Genomic DNA, 27,804 nt, shown 5'->3' on the forward strand with positions numbered 1-27,804 from the left:
ACAATATAGAGTGCAGCCACATGCAGCTATATCCACCACAATATAGAGTGCAGCCACATGCAGCTATATCCATCCCAATATAGAGTGCAGCCACATGCAGCTATATCCATCCCAATATAGAGTGCAGCCACATGCAGCTATTTCCATCCCAATATAGAGTGTAGCCATATGGAGCTATATCCACCACAATATAGAGTGCAGCCATATGCACCCCAATATAGAGTGTAGCCACATGCAGCTATATCCACCATAATGTAGAGTGTAGCCACATGCAGCTATATCCATCCCAATATAGAGTGCAGCCACATGCAGCTATATCCATCCCAATATAGAGTGTAGCCATATGCAGCTATATCCACCACAATATAGCGTGCAGCCATATGCACCCCAATATAGAGTGCAGCCACATGCAGCTATATCCACCACAATGTAGAGTGCAGCCATATGCAGCTATATCCATCCCAATATAGAGTGAAGCCACATGCAGCTATATCCACCACAATATAGAGTGCAGCCACATGCAGCTATATCCACCTCAATATACAGTGTAGCCACATGCAGCTATATCCACCTCAATATAGAGTGCAGCCACATGCAGCTATAGCCATCCCAATATAGAGTGTAGCCATATGCAGCTATATCCATCCCAATATACAGTGCAGCCATATGCAGCTATATCCATCCCAATATAGAGTGTAGCCACATGCAGCTATATCCACCACAATATAGAGTGCAGCCACATGCAGCTATATCCATCCCAATATAGAGTGTAGCCACATGCAGCTATATCCACCACAATATAGAGTGCAGCCATATGCAGCTATATCCACCACAATATAGAGTGCAGCCACATGCAGCTATATCCACCACAATATAGAGTGCAGCCACATGCAGCTATATCCACCACAATATAGAGTGCAGCCACATGCAGCTATATCCACCACAATATAGAGTGCAGCCACATGCAGCTATATCCACCACAATGTAGAGTGCAGCCACATGCAGCTATATCCACCACAATGTAGAGTGCAGCCATATGCAGCTATATCCATCCCAATATACAGTGCAGCCACATGCAGCTATATCCATCCCAATATAGTGTAGCCACATGCAGCTATATCCACCACAATATAGAGTGCAGCCACATGCAGCTATATCCATCCCAATATAGAGTGTAGCCACATGCAGCTATATCCATCACAATATAGAGTGCAGCCATATGCAGCTATATCCACCACAATATAGAGTGCAGCCACATGCAGCTATATCCACCACAATGTAGAGTGCAGCCATATGCAGCTATATCCATCCCAATATAGAGTGAAGCCACATGCAGCTATATCCACCACAATATAGAGTGCAGCCACATGCAGCTATATCCACCTCAATATACAGTGTAGCCACATGCAGCTATATCCACCTCAATATAGAGTGTAGCCATATGCAGCTATATCCATCCCAATATACAGTGCAGCCATATGCAGCTATATCCATCCTAATATACAGTGCAGCCACATGCAGCTATATCCATCCCAATATAGAGTGTAGCCACATGCAGCTATATCCACCACAATATAGAGTGCAGCCACATGCAGCTATATCCATCCCAATATAGAGTGTAGCCACATGCAGCTATATCCACCACAATATAGAGTGCAGCCATATGCAGCTATATCCACCACAATATAGAGTGCAGCCACATGCAGCTATATCCACCACAATATAGAGTGCAGCCACATGCAGCTATATCCATCTCAATATAGAGTGCAGCCACGTGCAGCTATATCCACCACAATATAGAGTGCAGCCACGTGCAGCTATATCCACCACAATATAGCGTGCAGCCACGTGCAGCTATATCCACCACAATATAGAGTGCAGCCACGTGCAGCTATATCCACCACAATATAGAGTGCAGCCACATGCAGCTATATCCATCCCAATATAGAGTGTAGCCATATGCAGCTATATCCATCCCAATATAGAGTGCAGCCATATGCAGCTATGTCCATCCCAATATAGAGTGTAGCCATATGCAGCTATATCCATCCCAATATAGAGTGCAGCCATATGCACCCCAATATAGAGTGCAGCCATATGCAGCTATATCCACCACAATATAAAGTGTAGCCACATGCAGCTATATCCACCTTAAAGTGAATGTTATAATTGTCTCTTTTTTTACATGATTATTATTCATACACAAGTTATTGCTTTTGTTGTCCTTGAGGAGGAATACAATAAAAAGACAACATTACATTTTGTGCAGTAAACTCTATATACTGCTAATGATTTATTACCATCTGCAGTCCCAGAGCACTCCGCACACCCCCTCCCACGCCTCCAGGATACAAGAGGTTAAATTTCCTGCTTTCTACCAGGGTGAACAGGGAGACATGGCTTCATTAATCATGGTTTACCAGTGATTACTAGCAGGCGTTAAAGCCTTTTAATCTTTTTAAGGTCATAACTAAGCCCTTGCTTTATAAAGAGTTAGGCCCCTCGCACATGACCGTAAAAGTTGCGGACCGTAATACGGACCCATTCGGTTCTATTGGCCTTCTGCCAGCAGCGCTACAGGATGGCCGGGAGCATCGTCGCAGTGTCGGGAGGAGAAGGCTCCACTTCTCTGAATTGTCTGTCGGGGACTCCGTGGAAGTTCCTGATGTAACTCTCCATATATGGTCAGGGATGTTTGGAACTTTCCCAAGGTCGCAGTCATAGCATCAGGAGTCCCCGGCCCTGGGGAAACTCCTGATGTAACTGTCTATACAATAAGTCCTCCCGACGTATAACTCTGATGGAAGGTTCAAAAAGTTTTGTAAGGGGTCTAACATCCACATGAATGCCAGGTCCCAGGATTTCCCAGCAGATCATTGCCAGAGCATCACACTGCCTCCACTGGCTTGTCTTCTACTGATGTGCAGCTTGGTGCTATCTCTTTCCAAGTTAAGTGACGCACGCGCACCCGGCCGTCCACATGATGTAAAAGAAAACGTGATTCATCAGACCAGATGCCTTCTTCCAGTCCTCCATGCTCCAGTTCTGATGCTCGTGTGCCCACTCTAGGCACTTTCAGCAGTGGTCAGGGGTCAGCATGGGTACCCTGACCGGTCGGCAGCTACGCGGCGCCATACACCGCAAGCTGAGATGTTATGCGTGTTCTGACACCTTTCTATCATAGCCAGCAGTAATGTTTTCAGTAATTTGGGCTACAGTACTTCTTCTGGGGGATCGAACCAGACGGGCTAGCCTTCATTCCCCCCGTGCACCAATGAGCCCTGGCCGCCCATGACCCTGTTGCCAGTTCGTTCACCGGTTGTCTTTCCTTGGAGCACTTTTGGTAGGTACTAACCACTACATATTGGGAACACCCCACAAGACCTGACATTATGTAGATGCTTTGACCTGGTCGTCTAGACATAACTTGTCAAAGTTGCTCAGATTCTTACACTTGCCCATTTTTCCTGTTTCCAACTCATCAACTTCAAGAAACGAACTGTTGACTTGCTGCCTGAGATACCCCCCCCCCCCCTTGTCAAGCTCCACTGTAACCAGATCATCAATGTTATTCACCTCACCTGTCAGTGGTCTGAACAATGCATGTGTGTGTATATGTATACATTTACAGACGACATAGTGTATACAGAGTTGTGTGTCGGTATAGTCATGTGAGTGTGTACAGTATGTAGAATGTCCGTTTAATACTTTGATAGTGTTTGAAGAGTGTCCATATAGTCCTGTGATAGTGCATGTAGGGTGTCTGTATAGTCCTCTGATAGAATGCAGTAGGGTGTTTATATAGTCCTCTGATAGTGTATGTAGGGTGTTTCTATAGTCCTGTGATAGTGTATGTACGGTGTCTGTATAGTCCTGTGATAGTGTATGTAGAGTGTCTTTATTGTCCTGTGATTAGTGTATGTGGGGTGTCTTTATAGTCCTGTGATATTGTATGTAGGGTGTCTGTATAGTCCTGTAATAGTGTATGTAGGGTATTTCTATAGTCCTGTGATAGTGTATGTACGGTGTCTGTATAGTCCTGTGATAGTGTATGTACGGTGTCTGTATAGTTTTGTGATAGTGTATGTAGGGTGTCTGTATAGTCCTGTGATAGTGTATGTACGGTGTCTGTATAGTTTTGTGATAGTGTATGTACGGTGTCTGTATAGTTTTGTGATAGTGTATGTAGGGTGTCTGTATAGTCCTGTGATAGTGTATATAGGGTGTCTGTATAGTCCTGTGATAGTGTTTGTAGGGTGTTTCTATAGACCTGTTATAGTGTATATAGAGTGTCTGTATAGTCCTGTGATAGTGTATGTGGGGTGTCTGTATTGTCCTCTGATAGTGTATGTAGGACGTCTGTATAGTCCTGTGATAGTGTATATAGGGTGTCTGTATAGTCCTGTGATATTGTATGTAGGATGTCTGTATAGTCCTATGAGACTGTATGTAGGTTGTCTGTAAAGATCTGCCTGTATATAGCATTGCTAATATGGCTGTAAATATGTAAAAGTGACCCGTGTTGACGGTAGTATCTTTTTGTCTTTTCTCTACCAGGAATGCGTCAGGGTAACGATGTAGGAACCATGTACCGTTCTGCAATCTATACATATACCAAGGAACAGATGGACGCTGCTCTGAAATCCAAAGAAGATTACCAAAAGGTAGGTTTTACTGGATCACATACGGCTAAATCTAAATCCGACGTCCCGAATGACAAAGAATCGGATTCCTCTTGTCACATATGGAGTGAGGTTACAAACATATATGAATATGCAGCAAAATAGAGCCTGGTTCCGGGATGAAGTACGTCTATGTGGAGTATTTAGTTATATACCTCCTCGTACTACGGTCCAACTCCATGTGTCTGTGAAGGTGCGCCACTTTACACTCTTATGTTCAATCTCTTAGAAGCTAAAGGGTATAAAACTATAACAAAAAGTGACAACTTTGAACCCATTTCTTATGACCAACCTTTCCCAAACTCTGCTCGATGAATGCGTTCACTTTTATACCAATGGGGCTCACAATCAAGTCTTTCGATCTCACTCACACTAGGATTTGTATCATAGAAAACATGTTAAAGGGGTCCTGTTGATATGCCCTATTAGATCATGTGGATGTCAAATGGGGGGTTAACCTGCTCGGGACCCACCTTTATGAGCCAGAATAAAGAGCCGACCTGACCCATTAATACATAACATGGAAGACCATTTATTTGAATGGCTGTCATGAAATGCTACATTTCCTCTTCAACTACGAAATGTTTGGGCAGACAGGGCTTCTCTTGGGATAACAGTTGAAAGCTGCTCCTGCTGCTTTATAAAAAAGGGTTGTCTTAGTGAGTCAGCGGTTTAAAGGTTGTATCCACTTTAGAGCACCTATTAGATATAATTTACATAGAAATGTGAGTCACTGTGTACATACATTACCTATCCTGTACTGATCCTGAGTTACATCCTGTATTATACTCCAGAGCTGCACTCACTATTCTGCTGGTGGAGTCACTGTGTACATGCATTACATTACTTAGCCTGTACTGATCCGGAGTTGCATCCTGTTTTATACTCCAGAGCTGCACTCACTATCATATTGTTACATATTGTTACACCTTGTCAATATTCCCTGTTTTGCATCAATCGCTCTATTGTCAGTTCAACATACTAATCCCTCTGTGGTGACTTGTGTTGCTAAGCAGGTTTTGAGCGGTCCCTCTAATATCTAGTGAATGGCAATACAACCCCTTTTCCCCCCCTCCCCCCCCCCTTCCTCCTGCAAATTAATACGGCAATTGAGTGCACATTATCAACTTATTTCGGGATTGCTGTGTCTCCTATTGCAGGACGACACACACAGCGATCGAATATGCCACTGGTGGGCTTACGATCGCTGTGTTCCTGTTTGGATACTCTTCCTAGCTGCATATCCCAGGCCAGTGGGTTACAGCCGCCTGGTGATCCCTGGTTACTAGGGACGCTCTTGTTCCTCCCCCCTGCAGTGACAGCGAGCGCCCGGGGGCCGGCCCTGTCCAGGCCGCGTCATGTGCGCGGCCTCGCATGGATTGGCTGCCCGGCCGCCGCGTCGCTCCAGGGAGGGAGGGGCCAGTACTACATATGTCCGGCATCTCACTCGGCTCGTGTTCGACCAGCTGACTAGTGTCGTACACGAGCCGGGTGAATGATTTGAGACACGCAATAGGTGTCTCCCGGCCATATAATATAATCAAATATAGATGTGTTGTAATCGCATCAGTGTGACCCCTGATGAAGCACCGTGAATACTAGCGGTGCGGAAACACGTAGGGACACGTGTTAGTGGCACGGATTGACCAGGTGTTATATCATAATACAGATAGGGGGAATTGTTGCTTGGCAGCATTTGGTGCTAACAACAGTATCTTCAATCGCTCCTCCATCTGTCTGGTGTACCGTGCTTACGCCTTCTTAGTACTTTTGGCTATTTAGCCCAATTTTAGTAAGGTTTTCTATAATAAAAATCGAATTTTAATCGTTCATATAGGCAGTGATACTATCAATCAATCAAGTGAACGGACATTGTCATATATCAATGCAATAATTGTTGCTTAGTGTCTCTTGGGATAACAGTTGAAAGCTGCTCCTGCTGCTTTATTAAAAAGGGTTGTCTTAGTGAGTCAGCGGTTTAAAGGTTATATCCACTTTAGAGCACCTTTTAGATATAATTTACATAGAAATGTGAGTCACTGTGTACATACATTACCTATCCTGTACTGATCCTGAGTTGCATCCTGTATTATACTTCAGAGCTGCACTCACTATTCTGCTGGTGGAGTCACTGTCTACATACATTACATTACTTATCCTGTACTGATCCTGAGTTACATCCTGTATTATACTCCAGAGCTGCACTCACTATTCTGCTGGTGCAGTCACTGTGTACATACATTACATTACTTATCTTGTACTGATCCTGAGTTACATCCTGTATTATACTCTAGAGCTGCACTCACTATTCTGCTGGTGGAGTCACTGTGTACATACATTACATTACTTATCCTGTACTAATCCTGAGTTACATCCTGTATTATACTCCAGAGCTGCACTCACTATTCTGCTGGTGGAGTCACTGTGTACATTACATTACATTACTTATCCTGTTCTCATCCTGAGTTACATCCTGTATTATACTCCAGAGCTGCATTCACTATTCTGCTGGTGGAGTCACTGTGTACATACATTACTTATCTTGTACTGATCCTGAGTTACATCCTGTATTATACTCTAGAGCTGCACTCACTATTCTGCTGGTGGAGTCACTGTGTACATACATTACATTACTTATCCTGTACTAATCCTGAGTTACATCCTGTATTATACTCCAGAGCTGCACTCACTATTCTGCTGGTGGAGTCACTGTGTACATTACATTACATTACTTATCCTGTTCTCATCCTGAGTGACATCCTGTATTATACTCCAGAGCTGTACTCACTATTCTGCTATTGGAGTCAGTGTACATACATTACTTATCCTGTACTGATCCTGCGTGACATCCTGTATTATGCTCCAGAGCTGCACTCACTATTCTGCTGGTGGAATCACTGTGTACATAAATTACATTACTTATCCTGTACCGATCCTGAATTATAGCCCGTATTATACTCCAGAGCTGCGCTCACTATTCTGCTGGTGTAGTCACTGTATACATGCATTACATTACTTAGCCTGTACTGATCCGGAGTTGCATCCTGTTTTATACTCCAGAGCTGCACTCACTATTCTGCTGGTGGAGTCACTGTGTACATACATTACATTACTTATCCTGTACTGATCCTGTGTTACATTCTGTATTATACTCCAGAGCTGCACTCACTATTCTGCTGGTGGAGTCACTGTGTACATACATTACATTACTTATCCTGTACTGATCCTGAGTTACATCCTGTATTATACTCCAGAGCTGCACTCACTATTCTGCTGGTGGAGTCACTGTGTACATACATTACATTACTTATCCTGTACTGATCCTGAGTTACATCCTGTATTATACTCCAGAGCTACAGTCACTATTCTGCTAGTGGAGTCACTGTGTACATGCATTACATTACTTAGCCTGTACTGATCCGGAGTTACATCCTGTTTTATACTCCAGAGCTGCACTCTCTATTCTGCTGGATGAGTCACTGTGTACATACATTACATTACTTATCCTGTACTGATCCTGAGTTATATCCTGTATTATACTCCAGAGCTGCACTCACTATTCTGCTGGTGGAGTCACTGTGTACATTACATTACATTACTTATCCTGTACTGATCCTGAGTTACAAGGTAGAAGTAACAACCAATGATAAAAAGAATAAAACACCGAAATAAGCAAAATAAAAAATAACATAATTCTCACGACGATGAGATTCCGGAGCCCGACAACCAATGCTGCAATAAATTGACCAGGATTTGGCGTCCGGTTCGTGTAGGAGAAGTACGGTGTAATTATAGGTTTCCAAATCCAGTTCCAAGCAGGATATTCGTCAGCTGCCAGCCACGATATGGGAAATCCGTTGTGTGTATGCAGCCCTGTGCTGGCCAATGTGCTCACATGTAAGGGTTTCATTCCGCCAGAGACGGGTGCGGGCAGCACAATGCACAGACAATGAGCGCTGTTTTAATTAGTGAAGATTCAATGGAAGGTGTCACATTCTATCGCTCAGGATTCTCGAGCTCATCGGGGGCCGTTAATACTGAACGGAGACCTTGTGTTTCCCAAAACTCAAAAAAAAATGTAAAAAAACTTTCATGTTTAAGTTAAGGAGACGATAAGGGAAGGCATATAACATTCAACGCATGAGTGCACACGCCTATGGTAAAAGGTACAATTGTTTTTTACGTTTAAAGGGGAATTCCACCTTTTAGTTGCCTTTTTATATGTTATGGAGTTGTACCGGAAGACATCGGGGAGGGTCTTTTTACTCAATCAAGGGGCTGCGTCTCATGGCCTTAAAATCCTGTATCGCATGTGGGCATTGCCCAAGATCCTCACAGCTGAAGTAGCCGGGCACTCTGAACTTTCATTTCAGAAATGGTCGAGGTCTCAACACCCGGACCCCACCAATTAAAACTTCTGATATGTCTCTATGACATACCAAACGTTCTTTTGAACCTTCACTTACCCTTTATCTCTGAATTCCAAATGGAATAGCTGTCGATATAGTTCATTCTTACCACCCTAAAGAAGGAGTCTCCTCAGTTATTCTGCCATTCAGCTTCAAAAGCTCTGCTCCTTCCCTGACAAGCAGGACAGCAAGATATTTTTATTGGCTGTTCTGCTGTGAACAGAGAATCACTATGCAGAAGCCTGGCTAGTGTCTGAGCATGTGCGGCCACCAGCACTTATTTCCTTAAAGGGATGTGCACATTCCTATACACTTTGAACACCGGATGGCGCCATACTATGTAAGTAAATATAACTTTTCACTGGATCGTTTTATTAACAGCATGTAAATGGCAAAGATTGTTCTTTTTTATGATCTATACAGTATATTTGATGGTGGGACAACCCCTTTTAACTCCTCCCACAGTGACGGTTAATGGTGTGTATGCCACGCCCTCTGACACAAACCACGCCCACACGGAGCTAAGATTGTCTTTATGACAGTCCACATACTTCCTGGAAGCCAGCTATGGGGTTTAATTCATTTCAATGTAAGTAGCTGTCAGGCAGAAACGATATTTTATATTTATATTGTATAAAAAAAATTATATAAAAAATACATCAAATATTTGCTATGAAGAAATCACAGTAAATACTATCAAATCAGAGTTACACGTCACTCATATAGGTCTTGTGTGGTTTCTAAGAATAGATCGAATTAGGATGGGAAGATTAACCCTCACATACACTCCTTGGGTTTCCTTAGGTGGGAGTGAGGTGGGGGAGGGGAGGTGGTGGCGCAGTGAAGTCGTGATGGTGACAGGGATGAGAGATGTGATGATAACACTACAGGTGACAGAATGTAAAGGTGAAAGTCACATGAGATGCTGTGCGGGTATTTATAAGGGTGACATGACACATATGCAGGGTGTTGGGCGGTACAGATGCAGCAGTGCTGGATTCGTTAGATGTAGAGAAGCTATGTTTGGGATTTGGACCAACTCTTGATGCTTTTACCATAAACCCGTTCACAGATCCCATTCATCACTGTGGGGGGGGGGGGTTACATTATTGGGTCCTAAAAATGCAGATTGAAAGAAATGGAAGACCCTTGTAGACAAGTACAAGAGAAGAAGAAAAACAAGAAATTCTAGTGTGAACCCAGCTCATTATCTATCTATCTATCTATCTATCTATCTATCTATCTATCTATCTATCCACGAAGAAAATTCAGCAGCACTCCAATGATCAAGGTGAAAAAAAGGTAAAATTTATTGTGCCAACATGGCAATGCAACGTTTCCGTCCCACCTTGGGACCTTTCTCAAGCATAGGTCCCAAGGTGGGACGGAAACGTTGCATTGCCATGTTGGCACAATAAATTTTACCTTTTTTTCACCTTGATCATTGGAGTGCTGCTGAATTTTCTTCGTGGATATACATATGGTCCTTGGATCGGGACTATCAGCTGGCACCCTTCATTATTGGAACCTGTACATTGAATCAGAGTGCTGCCGTTTTTTCTACTGGTATCTATCTATCTATCTATCTATCTATCTATCTATCTATCTATCTATCTATCTATCTATCTATCTATCTATCTATCTATCTATCTATCTATCTCATATCTATCTCTCATATCTATCTATCTATCTATCTATCTATCTATCTATCTATCTATCTATCTATCTATCTATCTATCTATCTATCTATCTATCTATCTATCTATCTATCTATCTATCTATCTATCTATCTATCTCATATCTATCTATCCATCTCTCTCTTATCTATCTATCTATCTATCTATCTATCTATCTATCTATCTATCTATCTATCTATCTATCTATCTATCTATCTATCTCATTATCTATCTATCTATCTATCTATCTATCTATCTATCTATCTATCTATCTATCTATCTATCTATCTATCTATCTATCTATCTATCTATCTATCTATCTATCTATCTATCTATCCTTCTATCTATCCTTCTATCTATCCTTTACTTTCCTTCTATCTATCCTTCTATCTATCCTTCTATCTATCCTTCTATCTATCCTTTACTTTCCTTCTATCTATCCTTCTATCTATCCTTTACTTTCCTTCTATCTATCCTTCTATCTATCCTTCTATCTATCCTTCTATCTATCCTTCTATCTATCCTTCTATCTATCCTTCTATCTATCCTTCTATCTATCCTTCTATCTATCCTTCTATCTATCCTTCTATCTATCCTTCTATCTATCCCTCTATCTATCCTTCTATCTAGCCTTTACTTTCCGTCCTTCTCCCGTCTCTCTATTGTAGGCTGCATCTTGGTGCCGGGATAGATCCGGTAGGCTTTTTCTCACAATATCCATATGACTGATACCCTGAATTGCCGCACTTCCTCCACATCTTTGCAGATCTGTGCGTGTAGCACAATCAGTATAAGCGCAGTCCCGCGTCCTCACATCATCCAGGTGAATCATTTAAAAGTAAAGGATTGTTTTCTTTCCCCCTAAATGATGACCCCCTCCTCACATGAACCTATAGACACGAGGGACTAAAACAGAAAAATATTGCGCATAAACAATCGTAAATTTGGTGTAAGCAAAACCGACCGCCTGTAACCTGGCAACACCGACACTGTCCACAAATGCACATATATACACACAGCGACGCAGATGTAGCAGAGTTGGACTTGTCGTTTAACTCTTTGGGGCTGCATCCCTCAGATGATGCAGTTTACCAAGTCTGCAGTCCTATGTAAAACCACCAGGTTTGCATTGTGTATTTGCTGCACTTCATGCTGGCTGATGCCAGGCTGCAGAAATCCTAGTGCCCTGCAGATCTCGGTCTCGCTGCTTGACCTTTGACACAAAGGCGATGTAACGTAGCGGTCGTCTGGGATCAAGTCTGGCATTGCAGTGTCACCATCGTCCCCGGAGGATTATTATTATTTTTTTTTGTAGGTCTCTTTGTGTTCCTAAATGTCTGATTTTTCATTTTTAACTTTAATCCTTATTATTTGTTAGGTGTTTTATGGGCTAGTAATGATAACAAATAAATCACCACATAACGTAACAGCTTTTTATTATAGGGCGAGGAAAAAAATGGAGACGCTATAAAATGTTATTTTGTTACCCACCCTCTGCCTCATCCGCCTGACAATTGTTGACTTACTGCCCTCTAGTGGAATGCAGGAGGAGGCGCAGTATGCAGATGAAATCATTGCTTCTGTATTTCATTGTGTTGCACATTTTTGACAATCAGATGAATGCACTGAAAAGAGAGCGCTGACTCATCTCATAGCGGCAGTGAAGTTCACATTGTCCAAAAATTCATTTTATAACCAACGAAAATTCGCAGAGATGTAGATAGAAGCCTGAGACCAAGTGCCGCGGCATCTGCTACTGTTAGTCATCTTTCTGTAGACCCTGAAAGACCTGTAACTGCCCCACGACCCTATGTAAGTATCAGTTTTTGGTTTCTGGTATTATGATCAGGAACCAGGAAGATCAGGATGAACACACTATGGTGGCTTACAGTCCACGTACCGGGAAAGGACAGATTATAGGTCTTTTGTCCACCACCTATTTGTTTTTACTTTAAGGTCTGGGGGATATTCACAATTCTGGTCGTCCTATTAGTGGTTTACCTTCCATAGTTGTAGACCACGACATTACTTTTGGGACCATGAAGAGACCTTTGCACCCCAGAGCATCACCCCCGGAATATTTCTAAAGGTGTTCACGTTCTGCCGGTGTCCTAGGATCAGCCGCTCTCTTGGACTACTCTACGGAAGGATTTTAACGTTGAGAGTGTTGCATGGAAACCACCACTAGGGGGTGATATTTGAATTTTGCTATGACCCTCCTTCTTTTGCTTCCTTTCAAAGTTGGCATTTGTCAAGGAAAGGCGCCATAGAGGTGATCAATAATTAGAAAACCATGGGTTCTCATCGATCTTTGGCTCGGCGGGATACTCGATCCCTGATGTTTTTGTGCAGTTTTGACTCCTTTTCCTTTTTTTTTGTGTGGGAAGAATTGGCCCGAAACATCCAAACAAAGGACCAAGAGGAAATCGCGGGATTTCACCGGCAATTACAGTTCACATAGGGAAATCTGCCCTTGGAGTTGGCAAAGGTGGCATTGTGGGAGTCTAAGCCATGCTGGGCCATTTTTTGGGCTCCCCGAGGGGTTCTCACCTCCCTTGAAGGGTTTTGGTGGGATCTGAAGGTTGTGAATAAGGGAAGATTGTGAAAAACTACTCACCTTTGTCTTGTTTTTTCTCTTAGATGTATTTTTGTTGTTGTTGAGTGTATGGGGTAATACCCGGGGGGGGGTCTACTCTTTATAGTCACTGCAGACTTTTTGTTCTTTTCCTTTTCTCTATGTTGTGATTTGTTGCAGAATATTCTTAGTTTTGTGGTTCAGTCTTACTTTCGATCGCAACCGCATAAGGATCAATGCGTTCTATCGTTTCTGTTCCCAGAGTGACCAGCAATAGTTCAGTCTGGAGCGAACTTCAAAATCTAAGTGGGAAAATGCCCCCGATCACCTGCTGATAGTTTACAGGAGGAATCGAAAATTATTCAAAGTAACTCTCCACCAGAAGAAGGAAAATTGTCCTTCTAGTGACACCTATAGGTGACTATCCTGTAAAGCCAATGTCCGACCCTTTATGGAGCCTTGAAACATGATGGGTTAATAGCCAAACCAATGACACCCAGCTAAAGACAGCACTGTTTTGAAGTCGCTGCTCCTCATCAGTGCAGAGTAGGGTTTTGGTTGGCTGAATAAGATCGTATATATCCAGGGCCGGCCTTAGGTTGGATGGCGCCCTGTGCGGGACTATCTATTGCTGCCCCCTACACAAACCAAAAATTAACCACATATATAGACACGCTGGAACATATATACTGTACATACATAAAGACAGATATTTAGACATACAGGCAAATATACAGACACACATCTGGAATACATACATACAGGTAAATATATAGACGTACAGACACATATACGCACACCGGCAGATAAATACAGACAGGGACATATACAAATACATAAAAGGCACCTATATACAAGCACAAAGACACATTCACAAACAGACCCATATATACCCACAGCACAGATAATGTAAATGTTACCTGCAGTCCTATGTAACACCACAGATAACACAGTGATAACTCTCTGACTACAGATAATGTAGTAGATGTTACCTGCAGTCCTATGTAACACCACAGATAACACAGCGATAACTCTCTGAGTACAGATAATGTAGTAGATGTTACCTGCAGTCCTATGTAACACCACAGATAACACACAGTGATAACACCCTGAGTACAGATAATGTAGTAGATGTTACCTGCAGTCCTATGTAACACCACAGATAACACAGTGAGAACTCTCTGATTACAGATAATGTAGTCGATGTTAGCTGCAGTCCTATGTAACACCAGCTATAACACACAGTGGTAACTCCCGGAGTACAGATAATGTTGTAGATGATAACGATTGCCACAGCCACATATAAACACACACACAGAGGCCTATATAAGCAGCAGAGTATATAAGGGGCAACATGGTATATAAGGAGCAGCAGGGTATATAATTGGCAGCTGGGTATATAGGGACAGCAGGGTTTATAAGGGACAGCAGAGTATTTAAGGGGCAACAGTATATAAGGGGCAGCAGGGTATATAGGGAGTGCACTGTATATAGGGGAAGCAGGGTATATAGGAGGCAGCAGGGTATATAGGAGGCAGCAGGGTATATAGGAGGCAGCAGGGTGTATAGGAGGCATCAGGGTATATAGGAGGCAGCAGGGAATATAAGGGTCAGCAGGGTTTATAAGGGTCAGCAGGATATATAGTGTGCAGTAGGGTATATAGGGGGCAGCACAGATATCTTCATTTTATATGTTCTACTTTAATATTAAACACATTTACAAAGAGACATAAACATATGCAGACACATATACACACACACATACTGTAACATACACATACAAACAGACACATACTGTATACACACACATACTGTAACATACACATACAAACACACACATACTGTATACACACAGAGACACACACATATACACACAGACACACACATATACACACACAGACACACACATATACACACAGACACATACTGTATACGCACGGACACATACTGTATACACACAGAGACACACATATACACACAGACACATACTGTATACGCACAGAGACACATACTGTATACACACAGAGGCACACACATATACACACAGAGACACACATATACACACAGACACATACTGTATACGCACAGAGACACATACTGTATACACACAGAGGCACACACATATACACACAGAGACACACATATACACACAGAGACATATACTGTATACACACAGAGACACACAGACACACATAGATACTCACTATCTCTCCATGCTAACCGGATCACAGGTTTCGTGCAGGATGGGCTATGGGCGGAGCTTCCTCCTCTTCTCTTGCTCCTCGGCTCTTACTCCGTGTGTGTAACTAAGAGCAGAGCACAGAGTAGAGGCAGAGCCCAGTGGCGCCCCCTACATGCTGGGAGGGTGCAGCGCCCTGTGCACTCGCACAGGTCACACAACCCTAAGGCCGGCCCTGTATATATCCCATGAGTTTATTTGCTTAGAAGCAGCTGCCTGGTACTGGCTGCTAAATTTTATTTTGCCATCCACTTATATCCTAACTTTTTGTCCATGTCCACTTACCTCAGCGGTGGACTAATTACTGTAGACTTTAGTTGTGAGTTGAAATACTACAAAAGCCAGTTTGATGATTGTTTTATTGACTAGACCGACAATAAAAACTACCATAGACATCGATAGAAAAAAGAAAAACAAAAACTTGTATAGGTGTGTTGGCTACCTGACTCTGGGGATTTGACCAGCCCTGCTACATTGTCACAAAGTGCAGCTGTGTAATCTGGAAGACCACTAAGATTAATTTCAGACGGCTGTAATATGGCCACATTTTTACTTTCGTATTACGGGTGCAAAACTTGGACCCCTCACGGTTCTACTCACCCAAATTTAGATTACCTTAAGATTCTGTTATGCCATTCAGTAGAACCGCGGAGGGCGCTTGGTCTTGTTGCTACATTACATATTGGCTAAAGGGATTGTCCCGTGGCAAAAACAACCCCTTTAATATGATCGCTGCGGGTCCACTTGTTTTTGCCAGTAGGAAGTTACTATTGGCTGCTCACTTTCCCTGCAGCGGCCACTACAGGGGAAATGTAGTATTACATGTGGCCATTTATAATGAACTGACAGGGGTCTGAAAGTGAGCGGACCTTCCTCTATGACGTCTTTTAGGGCATATGGGAAGGAGTTGTCCAGATAAGACAACCCCTTTAATGCTGTATATATACATTTTGGCTACTATTGCAGAATGCAGTGAAAGATTTCATATCCCGCTATTGTTTTCAGCTGTTAGCTTGTATTTTTTTCTATTTCCACCTTTTACTGTGTATAAGAGGCTTTTACCCTTTTGTCTCCAGTAAATACATTTAACTGAATTGAGCTGCAGACTTCCTGCATAATGCACATAAAAAGCTTTTCTGGACAAATGTTCAAAAAAAAAAAAATTGGAAAAAAGTACCTGGCATGTTAACTTTGTCAAGAGGAAGATTTAAAGTTGAAATATTTATAGGACAATGTTTTAATTATGGATAAATATTGCTTGGGGCATTCCAAATGAGCTGGAAGGAGTCTGCAAAAATCACTTATCTGCGGACTCCTCCGTATGCCACTGCCAGAGCATTAATGAAGGTCTGAACTGGCGTGCGTGGATCGTGCCCTGCTCGCTGCCACCCGGGGGTAAAATCTCATCATCACGTAACACCATGAGAGAGAATAGACTGCAAGACGCCGCGCCACGAAAACACTAGATGTAGAGGTTATTGAGGGCTCACACCAGGACTATGGGACGCCAATTTTTTTGCACGGTCACTTCCTATTCTAGATTATGAGAGAGATGTAGTGGGCGTGCTCAGCTGTTTTTCTATTTGTCTAATTTATTGTATTGGAAAGTGACTTCTCCTATGCGGTGGCCTCTTCCCTGAAAACCGGCGACACAGGGCCTCTATACTTGAGATAGGTGGAGATCCTAGAAGTCGTACTCTCACCATGAAACTTTTAGGGTCAGTTCACAGATTGCATAAATACTGCGGTTTTTCCGCAACAGAATTAGTTGACGAAAATCTGCAGCAAATACAGTAGCAGCAAAGTGGATGAGATAAAACAAATCTCATCCACACGCTGCATAAAAATTGATCGGGGAAAAAACGCTCAGAAATGAACCTGCGGTACAGAGTTTTATTCCGCAGCATGTCAATTGTTTTTGCGTAAATGCTAATTATTTGTTACGTTTTTCCCCCCATTGAATTCAATGGGATGTATAACCCACAAGAAATAGCAGATGTTGCGTTTTTTTTTGCGGCGGGTTCGCAGCGATTCCGCGCAAAAAAACGCAACTCAGAAAACCAAAATAAAACTCATACTTACCCAGGAGTCTGTGTACCACCCTCCAGCATGGCCTCCTCGTTTCATCCCATGTGAACGCTGTAGCCAATCACAGGCTGTAGCGTCGGTCACATGGGATGAAACCTCATCCCAGGAGGCCGGCCTGCATGCCGTCAGAGGGCCGGCCTCCTGGGATGACTCTTCATCTCATGTGACGGCCGCTACAGCCAATCACAGGCTGAAACGTCGTCCCAGGAGGCCGTCCTGTTAGCAGGCCAGTTAATGCAGCAGTTTTCCGCAGCGGACATTCCGGCCGAAAAACGGCACCACGATTTGTTACGGTTTTTCGCCGGTTTTTTCGGCGCACAGGGCAGATACGCTGCATGCTTTTACGCAGTGTCCGCCCCGTGTGAACTCCGCCTTATGATAGATCATTTCGATTTGCCATAAATGTGTATGGTGCAAAGACCCCTCTAACAGTGCCCATGCCGCCCACACAGAAAAAAATATGCAGAACAGCTTGATAATCACATATTTTGGGGTCTGGGACTCCTTGTGCCCGATAAACTTTTCCAGTCTCTGACTGGGGAACACTGTATTGAGAATTAGGGTTTGTTTTGGCTTTGGATTTGCTGTGGCTCATGCGTCTATTGATGAGGCTCTGCTAAAAGGCCGCCAATCAACCCTTAAATATTGCAATTGCAATATATCCTCATGGGAGGGTCCAATTAGAGGAGGTCTTTTATGCGTTTAGAGTCCCAGTTTCAGGGAACTTAAAAGGGTTTTCCCACCAAATACATGTATCCCCTATCCATGTGTGATCACTGAGGGTTCCACTGCTGGGGCCCCCAGCGAGGAGGAGAACTTTCAGTGCCCCGTTCTCCTCACAGCTAGGGGTCCCAGCAAATAGGGATACAGTATACAAGTGTTTTGTGGTAAAACGCCTCTAAGGGTATGTTCACACGCACTGTTTTCAGACGTAATTCGGGCGTTTTACGCCCGAATTACGCCTGAAAATACGCCCCTAATACGCCTACAAACATCTTCCCATTGCTCTCAATGGGTTTTACGATGTTCTGTTCCCACGAGGTGTAATTTTACACGTCGCTGTCAAAATATGGCGCGTAAAAAGACGCCCGCCAAAAAGAAGTGCATGTCACTTCTTGGGATGTTTTTGGAGGGGTTTTTCATTGTCTCCATTGAAAAACAGCTCCAATAACGTCCGTAAAAAATCGCTGCGAAAAACGCGAGTTGTTACAAAAAAAGTCTGAAAATCAGGAGCTGCGTGTGAACATACCCTAAGAGTAAATTTGTCTAAGGGGTTTGCTTGTGTCTGAATGAGTCTATGGGGTGGTGCTTCAGTGATATCTTTGACCAATCACCTTCATTGTTGCTCAGCAGTAAATGTGAGGTCAAATAACAAGCCAATCAGCTATTAGCATGTAACGGACGCTACTAAAGTATGTATTCTAACACAGCCGGATGGGGCAGAACCCATCATTTATATTCGTGAGCAGCCATTTTGGTGGTGATACACAGTTGATATTCAGGAGGGCCACTATGTAATATATAGGTAGATTATATCCCTGAATATGTTTATTACATCAGTCTTTAATGATTGGTCGCTGCTCCTTAACCCTTTCGTTGTCACAATAGTTTACACACTTTTAACATACACTAATAAAACCTGAATTATAAAAAAAAAAGTCATATCTTTTTATATTTTAACCTACTAACGGTAAAAGATCAAGATGTGCCGAATTCATACATGAATATTTCTCCATGCACATATCTTCACATATTCACCAGGACTCTAGAGATCAAAAGTCTCCATGATCCAAGAAAAAAAAGACCCCCTTAATGTGTATCAGAAGAACATGCATCCTTTGTGGTTGGCAATCGGGGTGATAACATGAAGAAAGGTTCCAGCATCACCCCCTGGAGTCACTGGAGGCCGTACAGGGGGATGGATGACAGTAACAGGCTGTGATCTTTCATTCTGCTCTCACTTTGAAGCTCCCTCCTCCCCTCCCCAGACACAGAACCAGAAAGTAAAACTTTTCATCCTGCTTTCTAACTTCAAATGAATCCGAAGATTGAGCCGGTATCATTTGAAAGCAAAGATTCTGATCTTTAATATGGTGCCGAGCTTTTAAGGGCTCGACGTATTACGTTTGTCCTTGGCAGTGAAAGGGTTGAAGGGCCTAGATTTGTCAACCCCAACTGTCAGAAGGGTCTGTCATAAATAAGTTAATCATAATTTCTGTTGCTGGGATCCCCAGCAATCTGTTTAAACCTGTGGGGGAACCTGGTAGAACGTGTTCAATTCCCCTGCAGCACCTCCACAGGGGAAATGAAGAATTACACAGTGGTCACTGAAATCAATAGGCTGTGTGTGTAATGCAAATATGTGCCAAGTCCTCCAGAGATGCTCTTTGTAACCATTCTACGTATAATTGATGGAGGTCCCGAATGAGGGCATGACCAAATAGCAGATTGGGAAATGGGTTTAATGTGGCATAATAACTCATTCATTAAAGTATTTGAATTATTTTCAGCACGTTCTAGTGTCATGTTGGGTTTTTTTTTCTGGGAAATCATATACTATGACGTATAGATCACATTTTTTGTTATATATATATAGATTTTTGGGAAATTTACTGTATTAACTCAGTGGGCCTATATGGTGGCTCATAGAGCCGGTAACACCCTATACTATAGAGCTGTAGGGACTCCATGTGCCCCAGTATGTTGTCTTTGTGCGGCATATTGTTCAGCATACCATTTTTTTTTCTAATTCCATATGAAATAAACCTCATCAGCTTTTCGGCATATGGAGGTCCAATATGGGCCCCTCAGAATTCTACGGGTGCTGTGTTCGGGCTCTGTACATCTTGGAGGTTGTACTGTAACACATACGACGGTGTGATGTAATTTGCCTTCGACGCGGGGGCTTTTAAGGCCCAGGATTCTCAATGTATTAAACTTTTTGTAAAGTTACAGTAAAGTGGTGGTTATTTAATATAAAAAGACGCTTTTGTCCTCCTTAAATGATAACATTTTCTTTTTGATTCTTCAGCTCAGGGAGCGACATGAAGAAACGTATAGTATAGTTCTGGATTTTTTTCTTTTTTAGATTTTTTTTTTTTTTTTAGGTCAAAATAAAAGCGGAAAAATAGCAAAAAAAAAAAAAAAAGTCCAACTGAGAGCGAGATGCAAGAAACTGGAAACCCTCAGATCTTTTTCTTTTGGCTTTACATAATAGTCCCGGCCTGTACTTATTTTAACATCACTCGAGCTCCCTTGGGTGTCTTGTCTTCTCCTTAACAGGAGCCATTTCCCCAGTCAATCTCGCTCTCGTGACATCTGCTGCATCTAATAATGGAACCGGTGCGGTTGCCAAGGCAGCAAAATTTAGCGCAACCCCTTGTAGGCTGGTAACAAAGCAAAATTAAAGTTGTTCCGTGTCAAAGTTTGCGCCCCTGGTGTGTGTTTGCCACTGGTTTCAATCAACTACTTCTCCTGACTGAATTAAGTGCATAGGGGGCAAGGTCACGAGGTCGTTGTGTCTGGCAGCTGTGCGCGCCATTCTGATAGCCTTTCGGTCAATGTCATCTGCCGGAAGGACGGAAATAAAAATTTATATAAACCTGGGACTTAGTTCTAGCTGCAATTTTTAAAAAGGACAATAACAAAGGATAAAAATTTTAAAAAATTAGAGAATTGGGGGAAAATTTGTAAAATTATCTGCAAATTTTAGATAATAAAATTTTTGGTGCATGTGCAATTTCTTCAGAAGAAAAATGTATTTACGTAAACCTGTGGCCATATTTTTAGATCGTTTTTGGAAAAGGACAACAATTTATTCAATTCCCTGTCCTTATTTTTAGGTGAAGTTTTTGTGAAGACAATAGAAAATAAATAAAAATGATGTAGAATTAAAGAATTCTATTTCATTTTTGTTTCCAATATTTGCAAATTGTAGATTTAAAATTTTAGGTGCGCGTGTTCTTTATTGACATTTTCATCAGAAGCCGCGTAAGTTTATGTAAACTTGTGCCCTTGTTTTTAATCCATAAATTTTGAGAGGACAATAAAGCAGCTAAAAAAATAATTACCAAAAATTCCAAATAATAGAACTGGAAGAATATTTTTTAGTTTTTGAGAGGACAATTTTTTATGTTTTTTATATAACATAATTATAGGATTATTAAGGTCAATTTACCTAACGACATTTCCGAATATTAGGCCTCATGCACACGATCGTAGCCATGTCCACAGCGTGATTTCCAGGTCAGCCGGCCACGGAGTGACAGCCGCGAGCCGCCCACAAATCGCGGGCTGTGCACATGGCTGTCCATTATTTTCAATGAGCCCGGCCGTAATAAGGCTTGCCCATTCTTTCTGCGGTCCGGGCTCCGGAGCCATGCACGGACCGTGAAAACCACGGTCGTGTGCATGGCCCCATAGGAATAAATGGGGCCGCAATTCTCCCATGGATTTTCGGGGGAATTGCGGCCACAAAAGCACGTTCGTGTGAATGGAGCCTTCGAGTACAAATTCCATTTGCCTCCATTTAACTATTCTCTCTCCACCATTTTTCATCTGAAGACCTTTTTGGACTTTCTGACAAGGTCAACACAACACTTTTTTTTTTATACTTTTTTCCTTTTTAAAAATTCCAATTTTTTTATATTTTCTAAAAAAACAAAAAAACGGAATCAATTCCAGGGTAGTGATAAGGACATTGTTGTTCTTCCCCCTTCTTCAGGATCCATTCCGGTATTCTTAAAAAAAAAAAATCATTTTAAAGTTACCCTGTGCAAAACGGTGTCAAGGGTTTCAATACTAGGCAAGTATTCACAATTATATATAAAAAAAAAAATAAATTTGTAAAATTTCAATATAAAAAATGCCGTCTGTATAAAATATGCTGTTCCCATGTAGTAATTAAATTAAATAAAAATTATAAATACAATAAAAAAAAATAATACTCTACTAAAATAATAATAATAATAATGTTCAGCAGCAAAAAGAGAATAAAGGACCACCTTTGGTACAGATGATCAATGCATGGATTTAATCTTGTGGCTATGACACCACCTAGTGGACATGCAGTGCTATAGCAATTGGGAAATGTAAAGGTCTTAAAGGGACATGAGTAACCATTGCAGCCTTTTATAGCACCATCAGGATTTATTTCGAGGTGTCGGTAATTTACCCCGGCTTTGTGTATGTCATCCTGTACTCTGTCGCAGTATTATCGCTTACTTTGGTCTGTATTATTGGTAAATTATCACGTTCCTCACCGGTGTTTGTGTCTCTGGTTCTATTCGACTTGACACTTGTATCGGGCACAGGTGGAGTGTAGACTCGTGAGGTTGACACCTGCGGTTTTCCATCTTTGTAGAAATAATAAGTAATCTGACGTACGACACATCACAGATTACGGTGACTTCATTATGTCCAATGGGATTATCAGTCACTGCAAATTCTAATTCTCAACCAAGACTCATAGATTGTAAGCTCTTGTGATCAGGGTCAGTACCACTTCTGTCCACAGGTTGTGTGTGGTATTTCAACTCACCTCTATTGGAGTGAATGGGGTTGAGCTGCAGTACCAGACACAACCTGTGGAAAGGTGTGGCGCTGTTTTTGGAAGGAAGTAGTCACGTTTTTTTCTAATCTTGAATAACACTTTAAGGATAGAGGAATCATGGGCAATAATGGCGGCATTTTTCGTTGGAGCAGAGGTCACAGACGCCTCCAGGACAGACTGGTGGTAGGTATGATCGTAACAGAAAACTAAAATGGTGCTTGCCGTATGGTGTCCTGTGTCTGCATGTCTGGAATACAAGTATAGTGAGTGAGGGCAGAGATTGGACAGTAATTAGACAGAAGGGCGAAGAAAGGGGGCATAAAAGTAATGTGCCCAGTGTAGGACTTATAGGTCCCCTTTCACCCTCAGACAAACTTATATCTAATATTTAATAAGAATAAGGACTGTAAGGCCATGTTCACACTGAGGTTTTTTTGGCGCTGTTTTTGACACAGAAACCGCACCAAAAAAACGTCCGAAAACGCTTCCCATTGATTTCAATGGGAGGCGGAGTAGTTTTTTGTCCGAGAGCGGAAAAAAATGCTCGCGGGAAAAAGAAGAGTCATACTCTTTCTTCAGGCTTTCCGTCTCTGACCTCCCATTGACATCAATGGGAGGCAGAGAAAGTGGTTTTCGCTGCGTTTTTTGCCTGTGGCGCTCAATGGCCACGGGCAAAAAAAAGCAGTGAAAAACGTGGCAAAGAGAGTGCAGGCAGGTCAACATCTGCCCTGAAATTCCTGAAGGATATTTGAGTCCACGCGCTGCAGACTATTTCCATTGCGTATTTCGCAGCAAATTCACGTAGAAATCTGCATGTGTTGCATGCGAGTTTTGATGCGAATTTCACCCTATGCATTGCAAAAGGTGAAATCGCCATGAAAATCCACAACAAAATCTGTGAGAGAATTGACATGCTCTGGCTTAGAAAAACCGCTGCATGCCCTCAATTCCGCAATGATTTTTTCCGCTACATGTGAACGGGATTTTTATATCCCCCCCCCCATATGTGTTGTACTGTAGATTGCTGCTGATTTTCAGTTCAGAAATCGCACTGAAAATCTGCAGCGTGTGAATTCACTCTAAAATATATTTTTGTTGTAATCTCTGGCGCTGATCTAGGGAAGTGAAGGGTTTAATGATTAAGTCCCTGGGGGTCTAGGGCAGTGAATATGTAATGGTAACATCCCTGGTGGTCTAGGGCAGTGAATATTTAATGGTAACAGCCCTGGTGGTCTAGGGCAGTGAATTTGTAATGATAATATCCCTGGTGTTGTAGGGCAGTGAATATGTAATGATAACATCCCTGGTGGTCTAGGGCAGTGAATATTTAATGGTAACATCCCTGGTGGTCTAGGGCAGTGAGTATGTAATGGTAACATCCCTGGTGGTCTAGGGCAGTGAATATTTAATCGTAACATCCCTGGTGGTCTAGGGCAGTGAATATTTAATGGTAACATCCCTGGTGGTCTAGGGCAGTGAATATTTAACCCCTTAATGACCGCCGATTAGCCTTTTCACGGCGGTCACTAATGGGCTTTATTCTACAGCGCCGACATTCCACGGCGCTGCTGTAGAATAAAGTAAACAGAGCAGGGAGCCTTGAAATCTCCCTGCTCTCAGCTGCCAGAGGCAGCTGAGGGCTGGGAGCGTCCCTGCTCTGCCGGGTGAGATCGATATTAGTATCGATCTCACCCGTTTAACCCTTCAGATGCGGTGCACAATAGTGTGCACCGCATCTGAGTGGTTTTGGAGAGAGGGATAAAATCGCCGAGTGTCTGTGTCTTCTATGGCAGCCGGGGATCTATAGCTCTTCGAATGTGACAATGTAAAAAATGGCTTGGACATTAGGGCCCAGAATGCAAGCAGGGGGAAGGGGTTAATGGTAACATCCCTGGAGTTGTAGGGCAGTGAATATGTAATGATAACATCCCTGGTGGTCTGGGGCAGTGAATATGTAATGATAACATCACTGATGGTCTAGGGCAGTGCATATGTAATGGTAACATCCCTGGTGGTCTAGGACAGTGAATATGTAATGGAAACATCCCTGGTGGTCTGGGGCAGTGAGTATGTAACGGTAACATCCCTGAAGGTCTAAGGCAGTGAATATGTAATGGTAACATCCCTGGTGGTCTAGGGCAGTGAATATGTAATGGTAATATCCCTGGTGGTCTAGGGCAGTGAATATGTATTGGTAACATCCCTGGTGGTCTAGGGCAGTGAATATGTAATGGTAATATCCCTGGTGGTCTGGGGCAGTGAATGGATTAATGATTACATCCCTGGTGGTCTAGGGAAAAAGTTAATGTCTCAATGATAACATTCATGGTTTTGCAGGGTGTTGAAGGGGTTAAGATGAACATCCCATCACAAAATAGTGCAGTCAATCATAGAGACTCTGTGAGGGAATATATCTGTTGCTAGACACCAGCTCCAGCAGAGGAAGTGACATTTGAGTGGCCGCTTGTGGTTAATCATAGGTCAATTCTTGGCAGCCTGCAGAGATGTTCGAGCAAGAGTGAAGTAAATGAGTTGTGTTTCCCTTAAGAAGGCACTGTCGTATGGCACTGTTTATGGGGGCACACTGGCACTTTCTATAGGGACACCCTGACTCGTTACTGGGCGTGACCATAATTTGAGGGCTGATCTTCTAAAGACTCACTGAAGGCTATTCTTGAAAGTTGGCAACTGTGCTGATGTCAGTGCGAGGGTACTGGTGACATCCTCAGGGACCTAAGACTCTCGGTCCATCAGGACAATATTTGACAATGAAAAGATTGTTGCAAAATTCACAAAATGTGAATAGAAAATGTTTGCAGAATTAGAGAGACCATCAGCAGAGGAATATATTCACTGCATGTACATGAAGCATGCTGATGTTTGTATGAACATATATAACCGGCTCTATGGCGAGATACGGCCATTGAATGAGTTAGCGAAATGCAGCAAGCTGGCATCCTGTAGTGTCTGCTTTAGTTTCTATGGAAACTCAGATAGCCGTACATACAATATCCATAGGTGCGGGGAGACATATGCAGTAATGTTCAGTCTATAGGTGAATACACATTGTTACTAGAGGCAACCAAGGTTAAAGCAAAGGATAATATATGACATTTTTGTTTTTGCGGAAGACACATGACGTCTGCGATATTTACAATAAGGTGTGTGTGCGTGACCAGATGTAGCAGAGCTTGTTATGCACGATGATAGCTTAAGGTAATACAGGATCTACATCTATCTATCTATCTATCTATCTATCTATCTATCTATCTATCTATCTATCTATCTCATATCTTTCTATCTATTGTGAGACAGTGACAGGTAAAGTCATTGAGGGAAGGTACATTTCCCCTAGAATCCTGTCATATGTATCCTAGGCTCCAGGGAATGAGTATTTTTTGCAATAGAAAGCTCTAGCTTTCCAATCTCGGCTTAGGAAAAGCCGGAAAAAGGTCCCTAAGTTGCATTGGGGAAGAGCAGGGCGGGTTCCCCAATCCCTAGTCCATCTCTCTTTGTAGGACAAGGCTGCTGCTCAATTAGCTACACCTGCAGCCGGTATATAAAAAGGTGCAGACACAGTGTGTGTCAGTCTCACCCCTGACTCAGACCGGAGACTACTAAGTCTGGAGTAGCCTGTATTCTATGTGAGTAAAGACCTGTGTTACTTTGTGTCCAGTGCCTGGTAGGAAGGCACTTGGTATAGTTCGATAATATCTTGTTTAGTTAGTGCTACGCCGAGCAGGATTTATTTTGTATTTTGCCTTGTTGTACAAGAGGTTGTTTCTTTGACAAGAATAAAACACAGGCAAAGCCCTGTTATGAACTTTAATGCACGGTGTCCCTGTCTCTGGCTACTAAGAAACCGCTGTACCAACCTCTCCTGATGCTAAACCCTCACACTATCTATCTATCTATCTATCTATCTATCTATCTATCTATCTATCTATCTATCTATCTATCTATCTATCTCATATCTATCTATCTCGTATCTATCTATCTCGTATCTATCTATCTATCTATCTATCTCATATCTATCTATCTCATATCTATCTATCTATCTATCTATCCAACTATCTATCTCATATCTATACATCTAATATCCTATCTATCTATCTATCTATCTATCTATCTATCTATCTATCTATCTATCTATCTATCTATCTATCTATCTATCTATCTATCTATCTATTTCATATTTATCTATCTAGCCAATTTTTTTCAACCTAACTCATATCTATTTATCTATCTATATGTCCATGTATTAAAAGTCAAAAAGGCTTAATTGTCAGGTCCAATAATATTTTGGCATTGTTAAACCATATATTAATTGATGGGATGGGGACAACGAGTATAAGTAATAAGTCCGGGAACATTGTTAGGTTAAAGGCCTTTTCAGACAAGCGCTGTTTATGTTTGCGTGCTGTCCGAATGTAGAACGGATCGCACACGGACTGAATACTGACACGTTAAAGTCAATGGGCCAAATCAGATGCACGATTTTCTACACGGACCATTGGTCCATGCAAAAAAAATCAAGGCATGTATTACCTTGGTCCAATTCTTGCGTTCGATTTACCCATCAAT

The 27,804-nt window shown here is 42.3% G+C and overlaps 1 protein-coding gene across 4 annotated transcripts in view; it reads left to right on the forward strand.

Annotated features, from left to right (window-relative positions):
• MSRA (methionine sulfoxide reductase A) overlaps nucleotides 1-27,804 on the forward strand; it is a 295,027-nt gene that overhangs the window by 217,484 nt on the left and 49,739 nt on the right. For all 4 annotated transcript variants that reach the window (XM_075860869.1, XM_075860871.1, XM_075860870.1 and 1 more), the window contains one exon: nucleotides 4,558-4,664. In XM_075860869.1, the coding sequence (XP_075716984.1) occupies nucleotides 4,558-4,664 (107 nt within the window). The remainder of the gene's footprint in view (nucleotides 1-4,557; nucleotides 4,665-27,804) is intronic.

Source organism: Rhinoderma darwinii, chromosome 4 (assembly GCF_050947455.1).
Source record: "Rhinoderma darwinii isolate aRhiDar2 chromosome 4, aRhiDar2.hap1, whole genome shotgun sequence".
Taxonomy (NCBI): Eukaryota; Metazoa; Chordata; class Amphibia; order Anura; family Rhinodermatidae; genus Rhinoderma; species Rhinoderma darwinii.